This window comes from Geospiza fortis, unplaced genomic scaffold, assembly GCF_000277835.1.
Source record: "Geospiza fortis unplaced genomic scaffold, GeoFor_1.0 scaffold162, whole genome shotgun sequence".
Taxonomy (NCBI): domain Eukaryota; kingdom Metazoa; phylum Chordata; class Aves; order Passeriformes; family Thraupidae; genus Geospiza; species Geospiza fortis.
In genome coordinates, this window is record NW_005054316.1 from 6,299,728 (window position 1) to 6,322,241 (window position 22,514).

Below are 22,514 nucleotides of genomic sequence, written 5' to 3' on the forward strand. Positions count from 1 at the left end.
CATCCCTAAAAACACATTAACTCAATATTCCAGTTAGTACAATTGCACCAATGCAGACGCTAAAATTTCACTTAGAAGATAGGAGTTTCATGTTACTTCTGCACTGTATGCAAAGAAGTGTTAATGTAGTAGCACTTTAAATCTTGTTAGTCAAAATAAAACTTGCCAACACAATAAATTATGAACTTATAAAAGGAGTTGGTCACTAAGTTGTATTAAAGCTCATGTCATACTGACTAATATCTTGATGGAGATAGGACCATATCTGGTATATAGGGAAGAGTGACTAAGAAGTAGGAAAGGGAACTTAGAAGCAGAGAAGTTAATTGAAGATACTTAGTCACTAAAATCAACAGTAACATAATTGATAAAAAAACTGCTTTAAACTTTTCTTATAATTGAAATCCAACCCATTATTCAGCCCATAAATTGAGAATTATAGAGTTCTTTAGTCAGAGCACTTTATATGGAGCGAAATGACACAAACATGGTTTATTGTGACCTTTCCTATCATGACCTTTGCTGTAAAAAGACAGGAAAAAAATGCTACAGGATTTCTGCTGTAATTCTCAACTCAATCATTACTTTTTTTTCTTTCCCCCTCAATATGCAGAATGTCAGTGGCTGCTTACTGTGTCTTTTGCTACAGAAAAATAGGAACTTCTGGTCCAACCACAAAAAAACACCTTCCCTGGTATGATATCAGTAAGTAGAGTTCATTATGTATTGATCTGAAGTGTTAATAAAAAGGAATGACATGACACCATGCTTAATTCAACAATACTGAAGTTTTAAGCCCTTGAATGCTTAGTGATTAAAAGCTTCTGTTTGTTCCTGCTCTCTGCTTCTGACCTTGCTTTGCATGGTGATATGTAACATGACACCAGCAGATTATCTGGGAACAGATATGAACACTAGATGAGGGTCTTTCACTCACTACATGTGAGCTTCTTAAACTATCTTCAATTCCACTTGTATCTGATTTTTTTTGTAATCTCTAGAGCCATGAAATAGTTACATTCATAAACAGTGAATAAAACTTGTTTCTATTATTTCTTTATCCTTATTTACTTCAAGCTCTGCTTAGTCTCCGTTTTCTTTGGTGTCTTTAGGATGTAATGACAATTCTTACAGTTCTGAAATTTATTTCTGAGCATTAAAGATAGGATATTTAAATTTCTGCTCTACAGGAAGCACTGCATTTTTTTTCTTTTTCAAACTTCTCTGCCAGTTATTTCTTCAACATGTAGCTGATGCCTCTTGTCTGCATGCAAAATTCTTATGGCCTCACAAAGATGGAAGCTGATAGCAGTGGTTGTGGGGCAAATCTCCCAATTCATGCTGAGGAAAAGAAATTATTCATGATAGGTGAGATGTGTTACATTGGGTTTGCTGCTACTGGTAATGATAAGAGTTTCTTTGGATAGAGATCCTTATATCCAGATAATCAGATGGACTTGGTAGATACAAAGTAGCTGAAATCTGAAAGGAATAATTTTATTTAAAAGGCAAATTGTTGCAAGTAGCGTGTATTTATTATCTGTTTGCTTTATACATTTGATTCAACTGAATTTTTTTTTTAATGTATTTGCTTATGGAGACTCTGCAGGACTTCTCAAAGACATACATAGTCCTGTATGTAATAATATACACTGAAGAAATAGCTGCAACATGTAAGAAAAAGTTAACTCCTTAAAATGATTTTGAGTTCCAAATCACTGCTAGTCTTACAGGCAGAGAAAGTTTACTGTTGTTTCTGGTAGCTGAGCAGTGCATGCAATTGAGAGGTAGCAATATTCAAAGTAAATGGCACTGGCAGGATACATGTTTATCATCTTGCTTAGGAGAGCAGGAAATCTGAATCAAGTAATGTTTTCTCCAGTTGTAAATTTTGGTTAATAATTTCTTGAATGCTAGAGAGCAATAGAATTTTTTTTAAAGCTTGTTCTTAATGATTGGTATTCTTACTGTCTAATAATCAAATGGTAACTGTGCTTATATTGGGGTGATGCACACAACTTTGTTTGACATTTGGTTTTGATTTTTTCAAGGAAAAGTTGCAAAGGTAACTGGATCACTTATACTAGGGTAAGTTGTAACCAATGAGCATATATGTAACTTAAAGATATGGTTAAAATTTTAATATGTGTATCTTTCAAAAAATGTGATAGTATTAGGGGACGTTAGACATGGTAGAATATAGTCTTGAAGCACAATTTCTGATAGTTATAACTAATTTCAAGTATTTTACAGCCTTGTCTCTACTTTGCTAAATCAAAATAATCTACAGACTATTATATATTTTGTAAAATCTCAATAGTTTATGCCAGTGTGATTGCTATTTTTTTATTATGTTGTTTTAGTTGATATTCATATGCAGCTTTTTTTTTCTTTAAAGAGGCTTTGTATTCATTACCTATGAAGTCCTGTCCTTAAATAAGTTACTGAAAATCGATACTCAAGCTCTACATCAAGAAAAGCTGAAATCCTATATATACGTACGTACAGCTTCTCTAAGTCCAAGTGAATATCAAGGTAAGATGCATAATTGTTTGAGTTCTAAAAACAGAATTCTAAGAGAGTAGAGTGTTTCTGGAAGTCATCCTTATATAACAAGTAAAGTTATATTTCCTGAAATCTGTTACCAAGAAATGTCACCAAATTTATTTTAAGCTGCTGACTGGTTTGGGGTTTTTTTTAAGGTAGTTCTTTCTATACATAGTTCTCTATATACCAAATAATTCTCTTTATAAAATGTCTCTATGTATATGTGTGTATATTTCTTTTTCCATATATTTTTGAAACACGAGGTGAGGGAACTGTCTTTCAGACTTCTAGTAATATAAAAATACTCTTGTAGGAATTACATACAAAGCCAGAAAAGAAATCCATAAAGCAGTGAGGAGAATTCTAGAAACAGAAGCTAAAATCTTCCGGAGACCTTTTAGTGGTAGGTATTGAAAGTAGGACTTTATCTATGATTATTATGTTTTAACAGTAAATGGGACAATTAGGAAATAAAACATTTTTTCTTACAAAGTTAACATGTTTTTTTGTTCTTGAAACAGTGATAATATAGCTTACAATTTCTATATTTATATGGATTATCAGTCAGTTGTCTGATATCGGTCAATTTTCTGTGTATTAGAACAATTTCTTTTCTTAAAGTAAATGAAAGTGATGGTTATGAGAATATTCGAGGGTTGTTTTTTTCCTTGTTCTACAAGAGATTAAAAAGTTAAGATACCAAGTTAATATTTGATATAATTTTTGTGTAAAAAAGGTGTTTGTGGGATGAAATACTCTCAAAATCTCATTCTAGAAAAGTATGTATGCTTTCATCAAAATTGACAGTATTAGCTGAAAGCAGCACAGTTTTTTGGATCAGTGTTGCTGCTTTTTCAAGTAATTTGAAACAAGAATTTCCATTCCTTTCAGAAACTCTGCTCCTGAGGCATACTGTCTATTCTCGTTTAACTCTCTGTTAAATGATTATAGCAATGTGCATGTCCCCTCTCATCTTACGAAATTAATTCTTCAAAGTCAGAGCCTCAAGAGTTGCTAATAATTTGCAGCTCCTGCTGGTAATTCTGGTTGGTAAGTGCCAGCCAGGGGTTGTGTGTGTCATGTAGATACATGAAATATCAAGTTGGTGCCACTAAAATGAGACAAACTCACCATTTTAGGATCAGCAGTTTACTGATGTCATTCTGTCCTTGTTCATTGTACCAATTTAAGGTTAAAATATTACACTCTAAATTAGTGCAAACAAGTAATACTCAAATATTAAGAACTACGTATTTCTGTGCTCCACAAATAGAAATGTGGCTGGTTAAAATGCTCATCAATAATAACTTGGATTTCATTTTTTTCCTGGTCAAAGAACAATTCAGTACCTTTGATGGAGAAGATCATGAGTGTGCCTTATGGCTTCTCTTAAAGAGAACTCAGTCAGAAGACAAAGCAATCCGACTGCAGGCTGTGCAAGACCTGGCAAGCAACAGTCACTGGCATGGTAATGTATGCTGATATAGCCTAATTTGTCCCAGAAATTCCACAGTCTCAGTTAGCTGTTCCAAGTCTGCTGACAACATGAAGAAAAGCTAGGGGCTGCAAGAAGCATAAATATGCTCTGAAAGTTGGTCTAAAACGTGGGGGAATTATTTACATTTCAAGTAGCTGTTCTTTCCTAATACCCTCACACAGTGTGTCTGCAGTGCAGGCATCTCTCAGTTTCCCCACCACAGGATTGTAACCATTGCTGTGGCATGGAGAGCAGTTCATGCTCTTTAGTTCCTTGGGTTTTCTGTTGGGATTGCTAATACAGTCACAAGTTTTGGCAGTGGTTTTTTTATACGCCTCTGTAAGAATGAGTTTAAGGTCATTGATTAAGTTAATAAAAATTGGTTAGGAGCTGATAGGTGGTAATGACAAACCAGAGGTAGAAGGCTTGTACATGCAAGCATTATCTGTAAGACATTTTTTGCCCTAGTTATTATTTAATAGTAGTAAGTTCTCCCTCTTACCCTAGCAGCAAATATCCTTGAAACCCCAAGTAAAGGGGAGGTGTGTGTATGTGTATTTGTGTTTCCTCCTTTCCCCTCCACCACCAGGCTACATAAACTAGGTGACATTCCATTCTGGACTCTCATTTTGGTAATTTAGTCAGTTGTGGATCTTTGACTTTTCCAGTGCAATTCCACACCATGGGATTTATCTTGCCTTTTTAAAATTCTAAATAATTTCCACAGGGAATTTACACCAGCAAACTGTGTTTGAAAATGTTTCAAAGCTAGGATATACCAAAACTGAGTTTTGTTCTTTGTAGATGAATACTCTTAGCAGGTGATTTCAGAGCACAAGATGTCCAGTATCAGAAATTTAGTGCCTTTTGTTATATCCCTTTCTCTTTAGTGCTCATTGTTGAAGTATTTGGACATTTCACAAACACTAATTATTCTTGCCAACCGCCTCATGAGGGAAACAGGCTTTTTTTAACTTGATGCTTCAAAACCAAGTCAAAGAAAGTTTAGGACTGAAAGTATGTGCTGATTTTTCACAGCTAGGACAAAGTGTTCAGCTCCAGTGAGTTCAGTTTGCAGATATAAATTACCTCCACCAAAGGAAAAGTGTTGCCAATCTATGACTGTGAAAAGTATCTTTTAAATGGCTTGTCAGTTTTGTTCTAGAATTGTATAACAGTAACAGGAATAGAAGGAAATTTTTGTAGAAAAAGGTGTTGATCCATTTCAAGGTTTTATTTTCTTTTCCTTCAATTTGCCGCTGAATTATCAAACTGGCCTATAATGAACAGTTAGTGCCCAGGTGTATTTCAACTCAGTGTAGTGCTGGTCTAACATCTGCAGTTTTTAACTTTTGGAATTTGTGGTTAGAAAATCAAAGTAGACTGCAGAGAGATGGTTCTTCTTTTCAAGTATATTTACAAAGTAGATCACAAACTACATTTAAAACAAAATTAAGTATTTAAGGTTAGTTTTAACTCTAACATTTTTGTACAACAGATTATCAGTATGTCACAGTTGCTCAAACCTGTGATCAAAGGACTGCTATAGGTTTGGCTCGATCCAAAGATGTTGACCTTCGCTTTTTCCTGCCTCCACCACCATTGCCAAAAATAAAGACTGTAAGTAAAGGAAAAGTAGGTATTAGATGATTCTTAGTTGCTGCCTTCTTTTTTACTACTTTTGTTGTTAACTTTTGTTGAAAGTGAAGTTCTTCTAAAGTAACTGACTAGTAATAAAATACCAAAATACAAAACTAATGTATGATACACCCTTGGGGTATATCTCCATTAGGGAGTGGCATGATGGAAAGAAATCAAGTTGGAAGTATTGATCAATTATTATTCTTGGACTGTTATCCACGTGACATATTTACAAGCAGTGAAGTCTGAGCCAGTTACCAGTCTCTCAGACACACTGCTTGTCTCTATCCAACAGGCAATGTGAAGAAATCATCCTGGATTGCCTTGTTGACACTGACAGAATCCTACATGCAGAGCGTGCTCCTGGAGGCCTTTGCCTCCTCAGTAGTACTTGGTGCTCTACTGTAGGCCCACCTCTTCACTGCCAGCCTTTGGGTGCCAGCAGATCCTTATTGGATCAATTTGGCCTTGCTTTATTTTTAAGTTAAAAATTAGCTTAACACTTTTTAAATGTATGTATATGTTATATATATGATGGTCTGAGCGGTCATGTCGTCAGCTTCTTCAATAAACAGAGCTGGCTTATGAAGTATAATATACAAGGTGTTTTGGAATGCTAATAGAATGAAGAGGGGCAGAAGGCCCTGTCAGAAAATACCAGTGTATCTTAACCAACAGAACTCTGAATATCAGCTTTGATTGGGTGTGATATTCTCAGTTTTTGCTTTCTTGCCTTAGTAACATTATGGGATAGTGGATCTGTACCTGTCAGTCCTTAAATACTAGGTTACACCAGTATATGGTTGTGGATATATTTTTGCAGCAGTGTGATTGCTAGGTGATTGAAGCTAAGAGTTGCCAATCTGCTGCTCAGGAAGTTGGAGCAAATCATTGTGGCAACTCTATGCAAATAAGTCTCCATCTCTGATTTTATCAAAGAATTAGAGTAACGGCAAGTTCAATGATGGTGGGCAAATAAAATTACTTTGTTGGATCTATCAATCAATATATGGATTGTTAAACTAATACTTAAAAATAATTTTTCAGACCAAACATTAAAAGAAATGTCTTCATTTTTTAGTAATAATTTATACATTCATTTTCATGGAGCAGCACCAAAAGTACAGCATCACGAGTTGGTGGATGAGGAAGGTGATTGTCCCACTCTGCTCTGCCACTGGTGTGGCCTTGCCTTGACCCCTGTGCGCAATTTTGGACACTGCAGTATAAAAAAGATATTAGACTATTAGAGAGTGTCCAAAGGAGGGCAGCAAAGATGGTGGATGGCCTTGAGGGGAAGCCACACGAGGAGTGGCTGACGTCACTTGCCTGTTCAGCCTGGAGGAGACTGAGGGGAGACCATTGCAATCACAACTTCCTCCTGAGGGGAAGCTGAGAGGCAGACACTGATCTCTTCACTCTGGTGACCACTGACAGGACCTGAGGGAATGGCCTGAAGCTCTGTCAGGGGAGCTTTAGGTTGGATATCAGGAAAAGTTTTTCACCCAGAGGGTGGTTGAGCCCTGGAACAGGCTCCCCAGGGAAGTGTTCATGGCCCCAAGCCTGACTGAACTCAAGCAGCTTTTGGACAATGCTCTCGGGCACATGGTGTGATTCTTGGGGCGGTCTTGTGCAGGACCAGGAGTTGGATTTCTATGATCCTTGTAGATCACTTGCAGCTCTGAGTATTTTATGATTCTTTGAAAATTTCTATTAGTTAAGGGTGAACTTTTAAGTTTCCTCTGCCAAGAGGAATTGGTTTTTCTTCTGGTCTTTGGAACCATCAGAATAATATCACTAAAATATGAAATGTAAAGCTTGCTTTTTATCATTTATTTGGTGATTTTGTAATTATCAGTTTCTAAAGTCTTTACAGATAAAACTATTAAACTGAAGTTGCAGAGCACTTATGTCCAAGGTTCAGATTTTATGGCCTCATTAGTATGGCTGATTCCATTATTTCAGATATTCCTCTCTTCTGCGTTTTGCTTCATGCTTTGAACAAAATAACCTAAAAGCTGTTCATGCTTACTTCTCACAGGATGATCCCATAGAAGATGAACTTCGTTTGTTGTTGGTATCTTTACCTCAGACTGGTCTTGATCCATGTGTCCAGTACTTCACATCTCTTGCATTACGTGAAAGTAGCCAGACTCTTGCTGCACAAATGGTGAGTTTCCATCTGCAGAACAGAACTGTTTGGGTTCTTTGTGCCTGCAGAGGTCAAAGAAATAAACCTTTTTCTGTATTTTTTATCAATGTAAGAGGAAGAGAAGTACAGACAATTTGTGAGTGTAGAACATGAGCAAAATCTCTTGTAAATACAGTCTCTCTGCTTGAAAGCTTGTTTATATTTCCCAGCGGTGCTAGTTGAAAGGTGTAGTTAAAGATTTTATCTTACAAGCCTTCCCATTAAGCAGACATTTCAACACTCTGTCCAAAACATTCCTTCCCCTTGTAGTGCTCATAAAATGGTTTTTCACATTTCATCTTAATGTTGTTTGAATGTTCTTTTACTGATGAGATTATTAAACCTCTCTTAAGTCTCTAGTAAAATGGTAGGTTATTAGCATACCTTAAATAGTAAACTCTGTCACATCGCTTGGAAGTGCCTCTTTGAAATAGGTCCCCCAAACCAAAATTGCAGTAGTCTGTGGTCTGTTTGGACCTGGATCTAGGAATTCTCCAATTGTGTCTGTGCAGCAACTTCCTAAGTGGCTTTAGGAATGTCATTTAAAGTGCCATCATTGTTTAAAAATAATATTTATGTCAGTTTCATCCACTCTCTCTTGTGAGTTTTACTTTTTGCTGTTTAAAAGTTCTAACTTCCTTAATCAGTGATTGCTATTTTTTATAATATGCAATAACAAAAATGAATGTCATTTTAATAATGAGGCTTGTCAGTCTTCATTTACAGTTTCCAGAGTGCAATAACTCTTTATTTTCTATGACAGAGTTATGTGTGCTATTTTTACACTATCACTCCTTTACTGTTTTCACAGCCAGAGCTCATGCTACAAAGGGAGCTTTGGTAAGACATCACACTTGGAAGTATTTTGATTTTTATCAAGGTTATGTTGGTCTTTCTGCTGCGTGATTGAAAGACTGGTCTTCTGAGGCTGTGCCACATATTGAAGACCTTTCTTCTTCCTCTTCTAAATTTTGCAAGTCTAGAGTTACGCTGATTCTTGCTTTTTTATGCTTAAGCAAATGATCTTAAAAGATGACATTCATTAACAAAATGAAAATACTACATTTTTTCCCTTTATTGTATGTTTTGAAGTTAATAGACTAAGGAGACTACACACTGAAAATCTAGTTAATATTACCAGTTAAAAGTAGTAAATACTTTTATGATGTTACTGTTGTGTAATTTGTACGTTTTGAGAAGTGCATGCATGCTGTGCACTCTTTAAAGCAATTTCTATAGATCATTACACACTTAACATTCTAGATTAGAAATCCTTTTTTTATGTAGCCATTTGAAATGTGTTACTATTTTTGTTTTTCATTTCAGGGAGGCTTATGGTGTTTTGGAGGAAATGGACTTCCATATTGTGAGACATTGAGTAAAGTCCCTTCAGAGACAGTGGAACTCTTTTGCTTGCAGGCTTTAGTACAGCATTCTAAGGTAATTTTATCTTCAACTATAACTGAAAAGCTGCATTTATAGACATTCCTCTCTAATGCACTCTCATGTATTGGGAAGGAGTTGCCATTTCCTTGTCTCCTATTCCTGTAACAGAGTAGTTTTTGTTCTCATGAGGAAATGTGTGTAAGCTTTGTTGCTGTTTCTAATTCATCTTTACAAGTTCCCCTGTAGTATACCTGTATGTATCTTTTACGAAGTAAAAGGGCAGCTCTGAGACTCTAATGCCAGGTTTTCACAGAGCAAAATAGTGTCATGAATTCACTCTAATCAGAAACCTGAACAGAATGCAAACCTTACCCATACACAAAGATACTCTTTGGGCAGAATATTGCACAGCAAGCAACTAATACAGTGGCCTTCCCAGGACCAGTCTGCTTTTTGCAGACACGGATGAGGAGTATGCGAGACATTTTGTAACAGTGTTGCTTCTTGTTTCCGATTGCTACTTTCTTCTGTTTACACTTAATTGTTCAGAAGCCTAGAGCACTGAAAAAGAGTGTTGAGAACACCAAGTGGTTACTGATCGTTGGGATGGATAAAGTGCAGCTTCCTGGTATTCTTTTCACATCTTCCATATACATAGAAATTCTGACTTAGTCTAGAGTTTGTTATATTCTAGATTTTCAGTTTAAGCAAGTTGTGACTGTACTCATTCCAAATGCCTGTTGAAAGCCAGAGGCTTGAGGATATCAGCAGTTCCAAAGCTACCCTGCATATTCATCTGGACTAAACTGTTTCTATTAGGATCAATAATGATAGCAGTACTATTTGGAATGTAAAAAAATCTTTTTCATTTTGAAGAGAAGGAATTACAATGATTGCATTTTGAGTGATGGACAAGTGGCTCTGGTTGAGATCGTGCTTTAGAAAACACAGACAATTGACCTGTTCAGACTCTCAAACTTGAGCTGAAATTTGATCATGCCAAGTGGAGACCATTTCATCTCCCTCAGACATGAAGAAGGGTAGAGAGGTGGTACTCAGAGATTTTCAAGTTGTCAATTCTTAGGAATTGTGCATTTTGCATATTAAAACATCTATTTCCTCTTCAAATATAGCATAATAAGTTCTAGATTAATATAATTTCTATACAACAAGGGCTGTGTTATACCTGCTTCTTAAAACTCCCTAATTTATGAATTAACAGCATCTAAAAAACCTTTTGCAGAATGTCTATTTATTGTCACTGTATTTACTTTGTAATACCAGATTTCCTCTCACTGTGATAAAATTGAAGCTAAAGGAGGCCTCCAGCTACTGCAGAGGATATACCAGCTACGTAAAGATTCAGCAAAGATCCAGAGGAACATAATCCGCATTATTGGGAATATGGCTTTGGATGAACACCTGCACTCATCCATAGTACGTGCAGGTAAAAGGAAAGCTGTCTCAGTGGTAGACTTCTACTCCAAAAGTTTCAGATAAATAAATAAAAAGAAATAAATAGAAAATGTTAGCATCAATTTTTTTACCTGCCATTGCTCCTGTAGGTTGTTTTCTATGCCTTTCTTATGCTTCAAGCTTCATTGTCTCCATCTTCTTGGCATTTTACCTGCAAAAAGGGATCTGAGATCTGTTCTTGCTACAGCTGTACTGACCTGCTGATACACTTTCTTCTGAGAAGGGGTTCTTCTTCAGATCATAAGATGAACAGTAGTAAAATACATCTGAATTTTTGAATTTAGGAGATTCCACTTACCTAGCCTTGACTTTGCTGAGGTAAAGAGTAGATTGAAATAATTTATTTTGATGTTGCTATTCTTAAGTTTTAACATCTATTTTCAGATGTATGGTTTGATAGCTGATGTTTCTGAATTCTGTTGTTCAGATGATGTTTCTGTTCGTTGATCTGCCCCTTCCTTTTCTCAATGTAGGTTGGGTTTCTGTTCTTGCTGAAGTAATGAAATCCCCACACATCATTCAGTCTTCTCATGCATCCAGAGCTTTGGCTAATCTGGACAGGGACGTGGGGAAAGAAAAATATGCAGATGGTGTTTATGTCTTACATCCACAATATCGTAGCAGGTAAAGTAGGAGTCATTGTACATGCTGTACTTGGAGTTACTTGTTCTGCTGTTCTGTTACAAAACTGGAAGGGTTGACATCAGAGTGCTGCTATACTGATGTTACCTTGCCTCTCCTGTTCTGTGGTGGGTTGAAAAGACTGAATTTAGATTCTCAAGTAGAAGAACAGTAAAAGTGGTTGGTGCAGTCCCTAGGTGTGGACAGAATATTACTGTAATGCATGGAAAATCTGAACACAAGACATGAAATTAGTTGCTGCTTTCTGTGGGTTGCAACTATTTAACCTTTGCACTTTTTCCTGGGATACAATGCCTTGTAATTATTCTACTGGCAACAGCACATATTGGCCTAAGTTGCAGTAAATTTTCATCCTCAGTAACAGTGGTTGTGTGTCTGGGACTAAAGCAGTCGCCAGCGTGGGTGTCAGTAGTAACTATCCCCTGGGTCACTGGTGTTACTCTGATTACAGTGAAGATCTAATGTGATGATAAGGCTGGAGCTACCAAGCCACATGAACAGTGGCTGGCAGGAAAGGTGTTTTCCATTATAGAAAATTATGATTTCTGAGGTGGGTACTTTCCATACCTCATTTTATATCTTTCTTCTATGTGGTTCCCTAGTTTTTGTTTTTATCTGAGTATGCTCTTTGAAATATCATGAAATCTTGTCCATAAGGTAAGAAGTCACATGTCATGTTAAAAAAAGCATTTTGGCATTCCTTAGGTTAAAAGTTCTAATTTGCTAAAAGGACAGGTACCACATATCTCTTATAATTTCCTTTTGCTTGATCAGCCAGCCTGTCAGAGCAGACATCCTTTTCATTCATGGACTTTTGGGAGCAGCATTTAAAACCTGGCGGCAGCAGGACATTGACCGGCATTTGGATAGAAAGGCCTCAGAAGGGGAAGAGGAATACACTCAGTGCTGGCCAAAGGTAAAAAAACAGTAACATTTTCACATGTGGCTGCTGCTTGCTCAGTCATGAGAACTGTCCCAAGCATCTAGAAGGACACTGTCTGGCAGATGTCTTTTTTTCATTCAATTACTTGTAATTTGTTACACAAGTGGCAGTTTTCAAGTTCCTGATGATAAATTTTTGTTAATGACTTGTTTGTTGTTCTTGCAAGGAAAAATCCCTGCTAAGTTTTATGTTCTCAACATCATTCACATGCTAGTGAAAGAGGAGGCAGTGACTGCTTTCCTTATGCTCTCTCTTCTTTTTTTTCTTTTTTTACTGGAACGTTACTGCTGAGGAAGATTTATAGAATAATATTTTAAATTAAGTTCCCTTTCTTACCTAGATGTACGAGTACCTTACTTTGTGCAGATGACTGTTTAAGTATTGTTGGTGAATAAGTAATTACTGCTCCAAGCAAACTCACACTGGTATAGCCACTAAAGTATCTCTGTGAAACTTGAGCTGATCACTCCTGTTGGTAATCTTAGTAACTCGTTCCACCCAGGAGAGGGAGCCAGGAATGCACGAGTTAGAGATGAATCTTCATTCTTTGCCTGCTTTGTGGCTCAGAAACAATCTAGAGTTCAACAGCATGTGATAAAAGAATGATAATCCGGGTGTAACATATATTTGGGGATTAACTGAAGAGCAAAAGTCTTTCTTGCTATTGTCCCCATAGTAACATATTTTCTCCATTGCTTTCAAGAGTTTAAGTGCATCAATTATAAGCTCCTTTGGTTTTGCTTTTCTTTAATTTAGACATGGCTTGCTTCAGACTGTCCTTCCCTTAGAATCATATCTGTGGAGTATGACACTCATTTGAGTGACTGGAAATCAAAATGTCCTGTTGAGGCTCAAAGGTAAGAAATGCAGCATCTGCAGTTTGGAGGCAGGGGCAGGATGTAGATCTGTAAAGCTGATCCTTGGGATCACCTACTGTGAAAGAGTCAATTTAACTTTTCCTGTTGCTTTGAAAAATCAAATTAGGAAAAATATTTAATATAGTCATGGTATGCTGAAGTTCTTAGCCTCATGGATAGCTACATGTGGCAATTTCATGAATTCTTACAGTCTGTTTCTTACAGTCATGTTAAGGGAGACACTAAATGATGCTATTAGTTAATGAAAATACAACTTTATCTCTTAAGGGGTGTCTTTTTTAAAGTGATACAATAATGCTTCATAAGCACGGCAAAAAATCACTGAAAAGCATTATTTTCATAGAATCATTTAGGTTGGAAAAGACCCTTTAGATGATCAAGTACAATCATTAACCCAGCACTGCCAAGGCCACCATGAAACAATGTTCCTAAGTGCCACATCCACATGCCTTTTAAAAGCTTCAAGGAATGGGGACTCAAGCACTTCCTGGGAAGCCTGTTTCAGAGCATCACAACCCTTTTGATGAAGAAATTTTTCCTGATATCCAACCTAAACCTGCCCTGTTATCTCTTGTCCCTGTCACTGTTCCCTGGGAGAGGACGCCAACCCCCACCCAGCTACACCCTCCTTTCAGGTGGCGGTAGAGAGTGGTAAGGTCCTCCCTGGGCCTCCTTTTCTCCACGCTAATCCATCCCAGTCCAGTCTCTCCTCATAGGACTTGTGCTCCTCACAGGACCCTTCAGTGGCTCCACTGCCCTTCTCTGGACCTGATGTAGAGCCTCAATGTCTTTGTTGTAGTGAGAGGGCCAAAACTGAACACAGGACTGGAGGTGCTGCCTCACCATCCCTTCCCTAGTCCTGCTGGCTGCACTATTTCTGATACAAACATACTGTTTTTCAAAATATGTTACTTTGATGATAAAATACAGTAACTGTATCTTCAATTGGAGTGTAATTGCCCTTGCCAGAGGAATGCTGTTTTTACTGACTTGAACAGGGTAGGTCAGAGGAAGATGCTACCACCAAACATGTTGAAAAATAAGAACACTTTGAGCCTATAAAGGTTTTTTGTCTTGACTAGAATTTGGTTATTAGGTTCAGTGATCTTTAAGTCAGAATCCTTCAAACATTTATGCAGATATTTAGGCATGTAACTAGTACTCCAAATTCAGTTTGTGTACTGCAGCAGGGGCAGGTGCATGGCTGCTTACGGGTTAAGAATCTGAAAATTAATAGTGTTTTTTGTGCAGGGAAGAAAAAAAATTCAATATGTATAATAGACTGGGAACTTGGTACTTGTTCATTCCCTCCTCTCTCTGGCAATTATTGCATTAAGGAAAACATGTAAGCAGGGAGAAAATGAGGAACACATGACTGTTAATGTGCCTATTTGAAATTAGGCAGAAAAATTACAGTAAGGAGCATGTAGATGGTTACCTGTGCAGGTCCAAGAAGACTGGAATTGGCTTTAAATTGCACCAGGAGAGGTTTAGATTGGGTATTAGGAAGAAATTCTTCACTAAAAGCATCGTCAAGCCCTGGAAGAGGTTGCCCAGGGAAGTGGTTGAGTCCCAATCCTTGAAGATAATATAAGGACAGGCAGATAAGGCTCTTAGGGACATGGGTTTGTGGTGGACTTGGCTGTCTTTGGGCTAGCGGTTGGACTCCATGATTTTGCAGGTCTTTTAAATGTAAATGATTTTATGATTCTAAAACTCTTTTTGTGTCTGTCTGGAGCAAGTATGTTAAAAGAAATAAACATAGATTTCCTTTTTCTTTCCCAAAGATAACATATTTTTCATTACAAAATGGAAAATTACATTACCGGCTATTTATGATCACCCAACCATAATATTTGATAATTTTATGTGGTTAATAATAAATGAAAGATATTGAAGATATTTTTCACTAGCAGGAACAATGAAGTTGCAGTAGAAAAACAACCTTAGGTTTGATCTTAAATGTACAGTCTCATTCACTGTTTCAAAGGTGAATTTTTATGTCTCTCTGCTAGCCCAGAGCATACTGTTCATCTGAAAAGACACATTTGATTATTCTTTTCATATGTGTTATAAAGCAATTTCTAGTGAGAATGCTGAGACCAATAGAGATGAAGTAAATTATTTTGCACAGTGGTTGCCCCCATATCCTGATGTTTTCATTACTGAAGGGCCTTCTGTGTTTGATTCTTGTTATACTGCAAGGACCAAAGTAAAGTGCAAGTGTTGCACTTTCAAGCTTGGATTAGGCATTGACATTGGTTTTGTTTTGGTTCTACCACAGATTCATTTTCAAACTTTAATGTGTAGCTTATCCTTTCCAGAGCTCAGTCTTTGTGTTTATAAAATGGAGATTACTGTGCTTTCATACTATTCCAGTAGAAAGCATTTGGAGATTGTCTGGTGTCGCTGGTTGGCTACAAGGTTTTCGGGGTGAAGGAAGAGACGAGACGGGCTCTATGATCAGAAGGCTTGATTTATTAAGTTATGATATAAACATCTATTTTACTATACTAAAAAGAAAAAGAAAAAGAGAGTTTCTAGAAGCTGCTAGCTACTTAAGAATAGAAAGTAAAGAATAAATAACAAACTTTGCTCTCTCGGACACAGTCCGAGAGAGCTCAGTTCCGGATTGGCCATTACTTCTAAACACTCAATCTGGGCCAATCCAGAACTGACTTGCTGCATTCCACAGAAGCAGATAACTTATTGTTTATGTCTAGTTGCTGAACTTCTCAGCTTCAGCAAGAAAATCCTAAGAGAAGATTTTTCATAAAAGAAATGTCTGTGACAGTCTGGCAAGTGAAACTGACATTGGTTGTGATTTTTTAAATGTATTGGTTGATCATGCACTTAGTTGTTAAATTTCTGTGCATTGCTCCACATTTTGAGCATTGTTTAGCAAAGTGTATGAGGTTTGTTCATGGTGCAGGGTGTAAAGTTCATTATGTGTTGATGCTGCTTTCATTGAATAACAGCTGTTTTGCTACAATGTGTAAATGAAACTATTTAAAACTCCACAAAACAACTTGTCAAGAAAACAGAAATGTTTGCTGAGCGAAATTAAAGTAAGACTTTCTAGCAAGAGCAAGAAACTGAATTTAGCTCGATTCCCATTGTCCTTGTGAAGCAATCCTTACAAAAGTTCTTGGCCTTTTTCAATATAGAAACAATAATTAAATAATTAATATTTGTTTACCTAATTCACTTTCATAAATGTGCAGCACTAAAATTCATTGTGTTTTAACATTGCCTTTTAGCTTGTCACGCTTCATGATGCCTGTGTTTGTTTTTTCTGTGCAGGGAGTCTATTGCTTTCAGGAGCAGTGAGCTGCTTGACAAGCTCAAAGCTGCTGGGATTGGAGACAGACCTCTGGTGTGGGTATCCCATAGCATGGGTGGTAAGCATGTTGCCTGTTTGATACAAAGCATTTATTTGCATTACAGATTTCAGAATAAGCCATTGACCAAATTCAGGTAGAAATGCAATTATTCAGAATAGTTTATTTAAAAAATTGGCAAAGACCTAAAAATGAACAAGAGATTTCTACTTTCTTAATGTTTTATATTTAGTAGCATATACATTTTGAAAGGATTGTTATTGCTGTTTGTTTTTACTGTGTTCATTTAAAAACTCAATGAGTTGAAATTCATGTAAATGGAAATCCAGAGGCAAAATTTTCTCCATGATCAGGCATATAGTAAATGTCATTAGCAACACATAACAGAAATCAAATTTGGATTTGCATCATTCATTGACATTTTATATTGACGCCTCCTCAAGCGTGATTTGGGTTTTTTTCAAGTTAATCTTACATATTTGACAATCTAAGGACTAATCAACCAAGGCAAGAATATGGTTAGTTGTCTCATGGTTAATATAGCATGGTCATTATTTCCCAGTGATTTAAATCCCTGCATTAATTCAGCTTCTGTTGCCAGGTCTTCTAGTCAAAAAGATGCTGGTGGATGCTTCCAAGAATCCGGAAATGGATAAAATTGTAAACAACACCAGAGGAATCATATTTTATAGCGTACCTCACCATGGTTCCCAGCTGGCTGAATATTCTATAAATGCCAGATATCTCCTCTTCCCATCTGTGGAGGTTAAAGAGCTCAGCAAGGGTATGTTCACTTTGCTACCATCTAGCAACAGGAGCTCTGCTAATCTGTTCTTGGTGCTTTGGGTTTTTTCATTGTGCTGTCAGAGAAAGCTGGGGAAAAACAACAAACCTCCTTTTTATGTTTTGGGTTGTGTGTAGAATTTTTGCAGGCAATTCTGAATAGCTGTTTCGTTTGATTGCAGAGGTGAGGGGAAGAGGGGGAGTCAGAAGAAATTGTTGCATATGCTAGTTGGAGAACGGGATTACAAACAAAATGCTACACCTTTTACTGTCATAGTAATAAAAACATCTCTAGCAACATAGTCTTGCCAGAAGAATGCTATAATCTTATAACACTGTAAAAATTATGTTGCTCTTTCTCAGATTCTCCTGCCCTTAAAGAGCTGAATGATGACTTCTTGTCTTTTGCCAAAGACAAGAAATTTTCAGTGCTGAGTTTTGCAGAAACCCTACCAACACACATAGGCAGCATGTTAAAACTGCATGTTGTACCTGTGGAGTCAGCAGGTAAGTGAGAAATAGCCATTTAATTTATTTAATATCTATTGATGTAAACATCAATAATGAGAAAAAGTTATAAATATTATAGTAAAAAACCTAGAAAACCTAGAAAAATAAGTCTATTACAGTGTGGGGTTTTTGTTTAAACTTTTGACTGAGCCTCCCTGCTGAGATCAGAAGCAGCTACATTTAGATCTTAAAATAGCAGTTGTTTGTTTTGATTTTTTGAAATCAGAATAGCATTTCCAGGTAGACCGTCGTCTGATGTTGGAGTCCTTTCATTTGGAATTATGACTAGTTATGGTTTATCTTTGTACAGGCAGGCTGCATAGTGTTTCAGATGCTTCTGCAAACTCCAGCTATTTTCTCCTTTAAAAAACTAAGAAAGAAAATTAGTCAACTGCTAATGGAAGGAAAAAGTCACAAAGCTGGTTTTCAGTGTTAAGAATCCTTTACATTCCACATCTTGTGAACCCCAGCAACAGCGTTTGCCAACTGAAGAGTTCCCTCCATCTTTTTGCCTTTTTTAGGAGAAGGTGAAACCAGACATTTTTTTCCCTTCCTTTTATTTATGTGTTCAACTTAGAAAATGGTTTTAAATCTTATATTTTTCAGTCTTTCTTTTGGACTGCCCAAGGTATCTGTAAAGCCAGAAACCACTGCTTGGTTAGGTTTTAGATCAGGCTTTCCACCAGCTAAATCCACTAGCTTGAGTGCCGGGTTAGGTACTCTGAAAAAGGTGGGCTATACATCCCTTTATCTGAGCCACTATTTAGCAGTTTTTTGCAGCATATCCTCTTGAGCAGCAATGTTTTGCAAAAATGTTGCTGATACAGTTTTATTGCCAAGGACTGAAAAACTGAAACTTTTTTTTTTGTTATTATTTAACAAAATGAGGTTAAAAAGAGGGCTGAATAACAGAACCCAAGTGAGTACTGTGCACTTGTAATTTTGTAGCATGTCTCCTCTTCTAGGGGTGACACCTAGTGCAGCACATGAGTGCTCTTGGAAATCTTTAGAGGGCACATGGTAGTTCTGTAGCAGGCCACTGTGTTCAAAACACTGGCTGATGAGCAGGCAGCTCCCTGTTTCTTGCATGTCTGCTTGGGCACATGAAAGCAGAGCTTCATCCTACTCTAATGTAGTTTTACATGGTTTGAGATACAGAAGTCAAAGCAAAATGGAGGATTTCTCTAGATGATGAGTGAATAGACAATAAACTGGGATGTGGCAGTCACAGCATCCTAACTGGAAAGTTAGTAGTGATGGCTGTCAAGAAAGAGTAAATTTTGTGCTGTAGTGTGCCCAAAATCAGCTGAAAATTGAATATTGGTATTCTACAATTAAGCAATGTAAATATTTCATTTATCTGGAAATATGCTTAGTGATTTGCAGTATATTTTAGGTTCATTGTAGTCCAAATTTTAATGTCCATGTCAAAGTATTTGTGTAAGGGATATGGGCAATTAGTGGTGATCAGATTCAAGGTACCATGCATTAAACTACATCTCTGATCATATCAATGCTTAAACCTCAGTCAAGACTGTGTTATCAGTAAATGAAGTTTCAGCAAAGTTGTCTGTATGGAGAAATGTACATTTGTGTATTTCAAACAAAGACAGTAGAACTCTGACCTAATGGTGTCTCATGTGCCAGTGTGGATTTTGTGGCAGCACAGAGCTCCATCAGGCCATAACTGTGTGTACTGATGCTTTTAGCACATGAAAAAATAATGATGAACAAAGAGTTTTATTGAAGATAGGAGGAGTTGTTTTTGAGAGAGAAATTGCTAATGCAAGATGCTCTTTTCAGTCTAGGCTGTCTTATGAACTCTAGTAGTTTTCTTTTTTTTTTCCCCTTTTCCAGACATAGGAATTGGAGACCTTATTCCAGTGGATGTTAATCATCTAAATATTTGCAAGCCAAAGAAGAAGGATGCTTTCCTGTATCAACGTACACTGAAGTTCATTCAGGATGTTTTAGCCCAAGAACTGTGAGACTGAGGTTTTGCCATCCTTTCCTGCTTGTGTCCTGTGTTTGTTGTAACACAGAAACTTCTAACATTTGTAAGGGGATCTGCAGAATTACAAGGGTGCTGTGTCAATAGTATCTGCTGCTGAATAATTTCCTGTACATCTTGAACTTTAGGCACCTGTCCAATTTCTTTCTCAAAATACATTCAAAACAAATACAAACTTGGCAAAAAAAACCTGTGTGCCCAGGGTATCTTCTTTTAGCAAAAAAAGCCCAAAAGCCAAGCTGGCTTTGAAAGCAGGTAAATGTACACCTGGGATAAAGTCTTACAGACAGGATTAGAAACAATTAAATGAGGTGGTTATTTGTTGTGTCAAAGGGGAGAAGCAGCAGATAGCTGCTGCAAAGCTTTGGTTTACTGTCCATGTTAGGGTAGCCTGACTGGAGCCTGGAAAATTAGTATTCAAGTGAATTAAGGTAGCACTGTGACCTAGTGACCCAATTTTAGGAGGTTTTGTCATTTGCCTTTTCTTTTACTACATCACCCAGACTGGTCAGCAGACACAGCATCTGTTTTTCTGCATGAGAAAGAGACAGGTTGGTAGCTTGCCTTGTTTAAAAAATTGTCCTTGTTTTAATGAAAACAAAAGAAAAGAAATGTTCATCTTCTTATACATTTCCCTCCTAACCTTAGCAACTTGTGAGACTGCTTTCCTTAGGACAGTGTGTATCTGGTCAGACAGGGCAGTTCTGTGCTTGTACACATTGAAGGTGTGTTTGATGAGCTAGGCTCTTCTTTGCTCTTGGGACACTCCAAGAAGTTGGTACATTCAAATCCCTGGCTAATGTTACTCATACAGAAACTTTTCTGTAGCTGATTTAAAGAAAATGCTCAGGTGGAGCACAGCAGATGTAGGCCCTGACAAGAAAGCTGATGCTTAGAGTTTAGAGCTGAGGTAGAAAAAGGTAAAGCAGGAAGAAAATCAGGTGATTGTAAGGCCTCACTGGAAATTACCACAAATGTTTTGGTTTCCTGGGGCCCAAATATATCTGCTGGTGTAGATACAGAGAAAACCAGTGGTGTCTTATTTGAGTTTGTTTAGGATGCCCTAACAGTACTGATGAGAAATCAGTATTTTTAGATGAAAAAATGGCAGTGCACAGTCACTTTTTTGAAGTTTTAAGTAATTTTCACTGTGGTTAAAAGCAGCCTCATGTTATTGTGGTCTCTTTACTCCCTTTCTTCACACCTGCATCCCTCTCTGAAGACAAGCACGGGCTGTGTAAAGCTGTACTGCCTTTGCTGACCATTTGTTGAATAAGGTCTGTATTGATGACAGGCTTGAGGTGTCTCCTCATGTCACTCCTGTGAGATGGATCCAGTGTTAGTGTCCTTCAAATGATGGCTGTGAAAGCTGCCAAGGAGGTGGGATGCACCTTGCAGTTCTGCATGGCCTTGGTGCTGTGGGCACTGCAGTCCTGCCAGGTCCCTAGGGCAGCCCAGGAGGACACTGCAGCTCAAAATACACTTGAATTTATAGACTTGAATGCAGCTTTACACTGGAAATTGAGGGATCTGCAAAGTAAAATTCACAAGAGCAGTACAGAGACTGTACAGCACTACACTGGCAAAAAAAGCATTCCCCCCCCTAACTGAGATGTAGGTAAGAACACTGCATGGCAGTATTTTATATAGAAAATGTAACAGAAATGTCCTTATTTCTGAAGAGGTTTATATTTTTTACATTGTGGTTTAGACTTCAGAGTGTAAATATATTAGTACACTTTGTATTCACAGAGTAGAGTATGTGGAATTCATGGTGAATAGACAAGACTTCTAATAACTGAATGCTTGTTTCATGTGACAAATCTATTAGTTTTAGTGGACTCCTTTGGCTTACACAGATTCAGATCAGTGACATTAAACATTAATCTTAGTAAATGCATCTATGTTTTGTAACTGGAATTCTTAAGGCAATGTTCTTCTTTTTATAACTGTATTTATATATGTGTAACTTCTAAAACTAATATTTGGTGGGGGATTGTTGGGTTTGGGGGTTTGGGCTTTATTTTTTTGGAATATACTAATGAAATGTGATTTTAAAATGTCTTGGATATGTCACAAAGTGTATTAAAGGTTAATGATCTGCCAGCTGAATACTCTGGACCATGTTCTTTTTTGTTAAATATCTATTTTTTAGTCATTGTCTTGTGCTGGGAGAATGTAACATTACCTTTTGCTTGGGTAAGAGGCACAGTGCTGGGGGCTGGCTGGTCTGTCATGTTTTGCCAAACTGAGCAGTTTGTCAGTTGTGCTTTTGGATTTTGCCAGCAGTGTCTTCTGAAGTGTGTACAGACATCAGTTTGAGGGCCAGCAGCTCTGTGGCAGAGTATTCATGTCTGCTTCCCATCAGGAATTGGATGCTTTTATGCTTCCTGGTGTCACATTAATTTGGAGTAGTGTCTTTGTGTAAATTCTCAGGTCTCAAAGTACTCTTTTAATCCCATCCAGTGGCTCAGCTGCAGGTGTGGCAGGCAGGTTGTGTGTGAGTTGTCTGAGGAGATGATGTTTCATCTGCATTGGGGCATCCAAGAGGAAATGGTGAGACAGGAAGGGAGAGCTAAAAGGGGTTGGTCAGTCCTCTTGCCCTTGCTGTCCAGCAGTCTGGTGTAACTGTGTTGGTGTTTCTGGCAGAACAGCCACCAAGTATTCAATTGCTGTGATTACAGTGCT

The 22,514-nt window shown here is 37.4% G+C and overlaps 1 protein-coding gene across 2 annotated transcripts; it reads left to right on the forward strand.

Annotated features, from left to right (window-relative positions):
- Window positions 1–605: 605 nt before the first annotated feature.
- Window positions 606–21,938, forward strand: SERAC1 (serine active site containing 1). 2 transcript variants are annotated; one of them, XM_031056293.1, is made up of 17 exons: window positions 657–705; window positions 1,232–1,368; window positions 2,052–2,088; window positions 2,399–2,535; window positions 2,861–2,950; window positions 3,884–4,015; window positions 5,523–5,644; window positions 7,707–7,835; window positions 9,183–9,296; window positions 10,527–10,689; window positions 11,192–11,342; window positions 12,135–12,276; window positions 13,060–13,160; window positions 16,485–16,582; window positions 17,124–17,306; window positions 17,669–17,812; window positions 19,673–21,938. In XM_031056293.1, the coding sequence occupies exons 2-17, from the start codon at window positions 1,254–1,256 to the stop codon at window positions 19,801–19,803; spliced, it is 1,989 nt and encodes a 662-aa protein (XP_030912153.1). In that variant the 5' UTR covers window positions 657–705; window positions 1,232–1,253; the 3' UTR covers window positions 19,804–21,938. The 2 variants fall into 2 exon arrangements, with proteins under 2 accessions (XP_005420164.1, XP_030912153.1); XM_005420107.3 differs by lacking the exon at window positions 1,232–1,368 and having other exon boundaries at window positions 606–705.
- Window positions 21,939–22,514: the final 576 nt, after the last annotated feature.

What these genes read in the sequence shown, in the direction of transcription:
- SERAC1 (XM_031056293.1), top strand. Translation starts at nt 1,254, where the DNA reads ATGCCTCTTGTCTGCATGCAAAATTCTTATGGCCTCACAAAGATGGAA. An exon ending in AAGTCCAAGTGAATATCAAG is followed by an intron (nt 2,536 to 2,860) that starts GTAAGATGCATA and finishes ATACTCTTGTAG; the next exon opens with GAATTACATACAAAGCCAGA. An exon ending in GGTATCCCATAGCATGGGTG is followed by an intron (nt 16,583 to 17,123) that starts GTAAGCATGTTG and finishes TTCTGTTGCCAG; the next exon opens with GTCTTCTAGTCAAAAAGATG.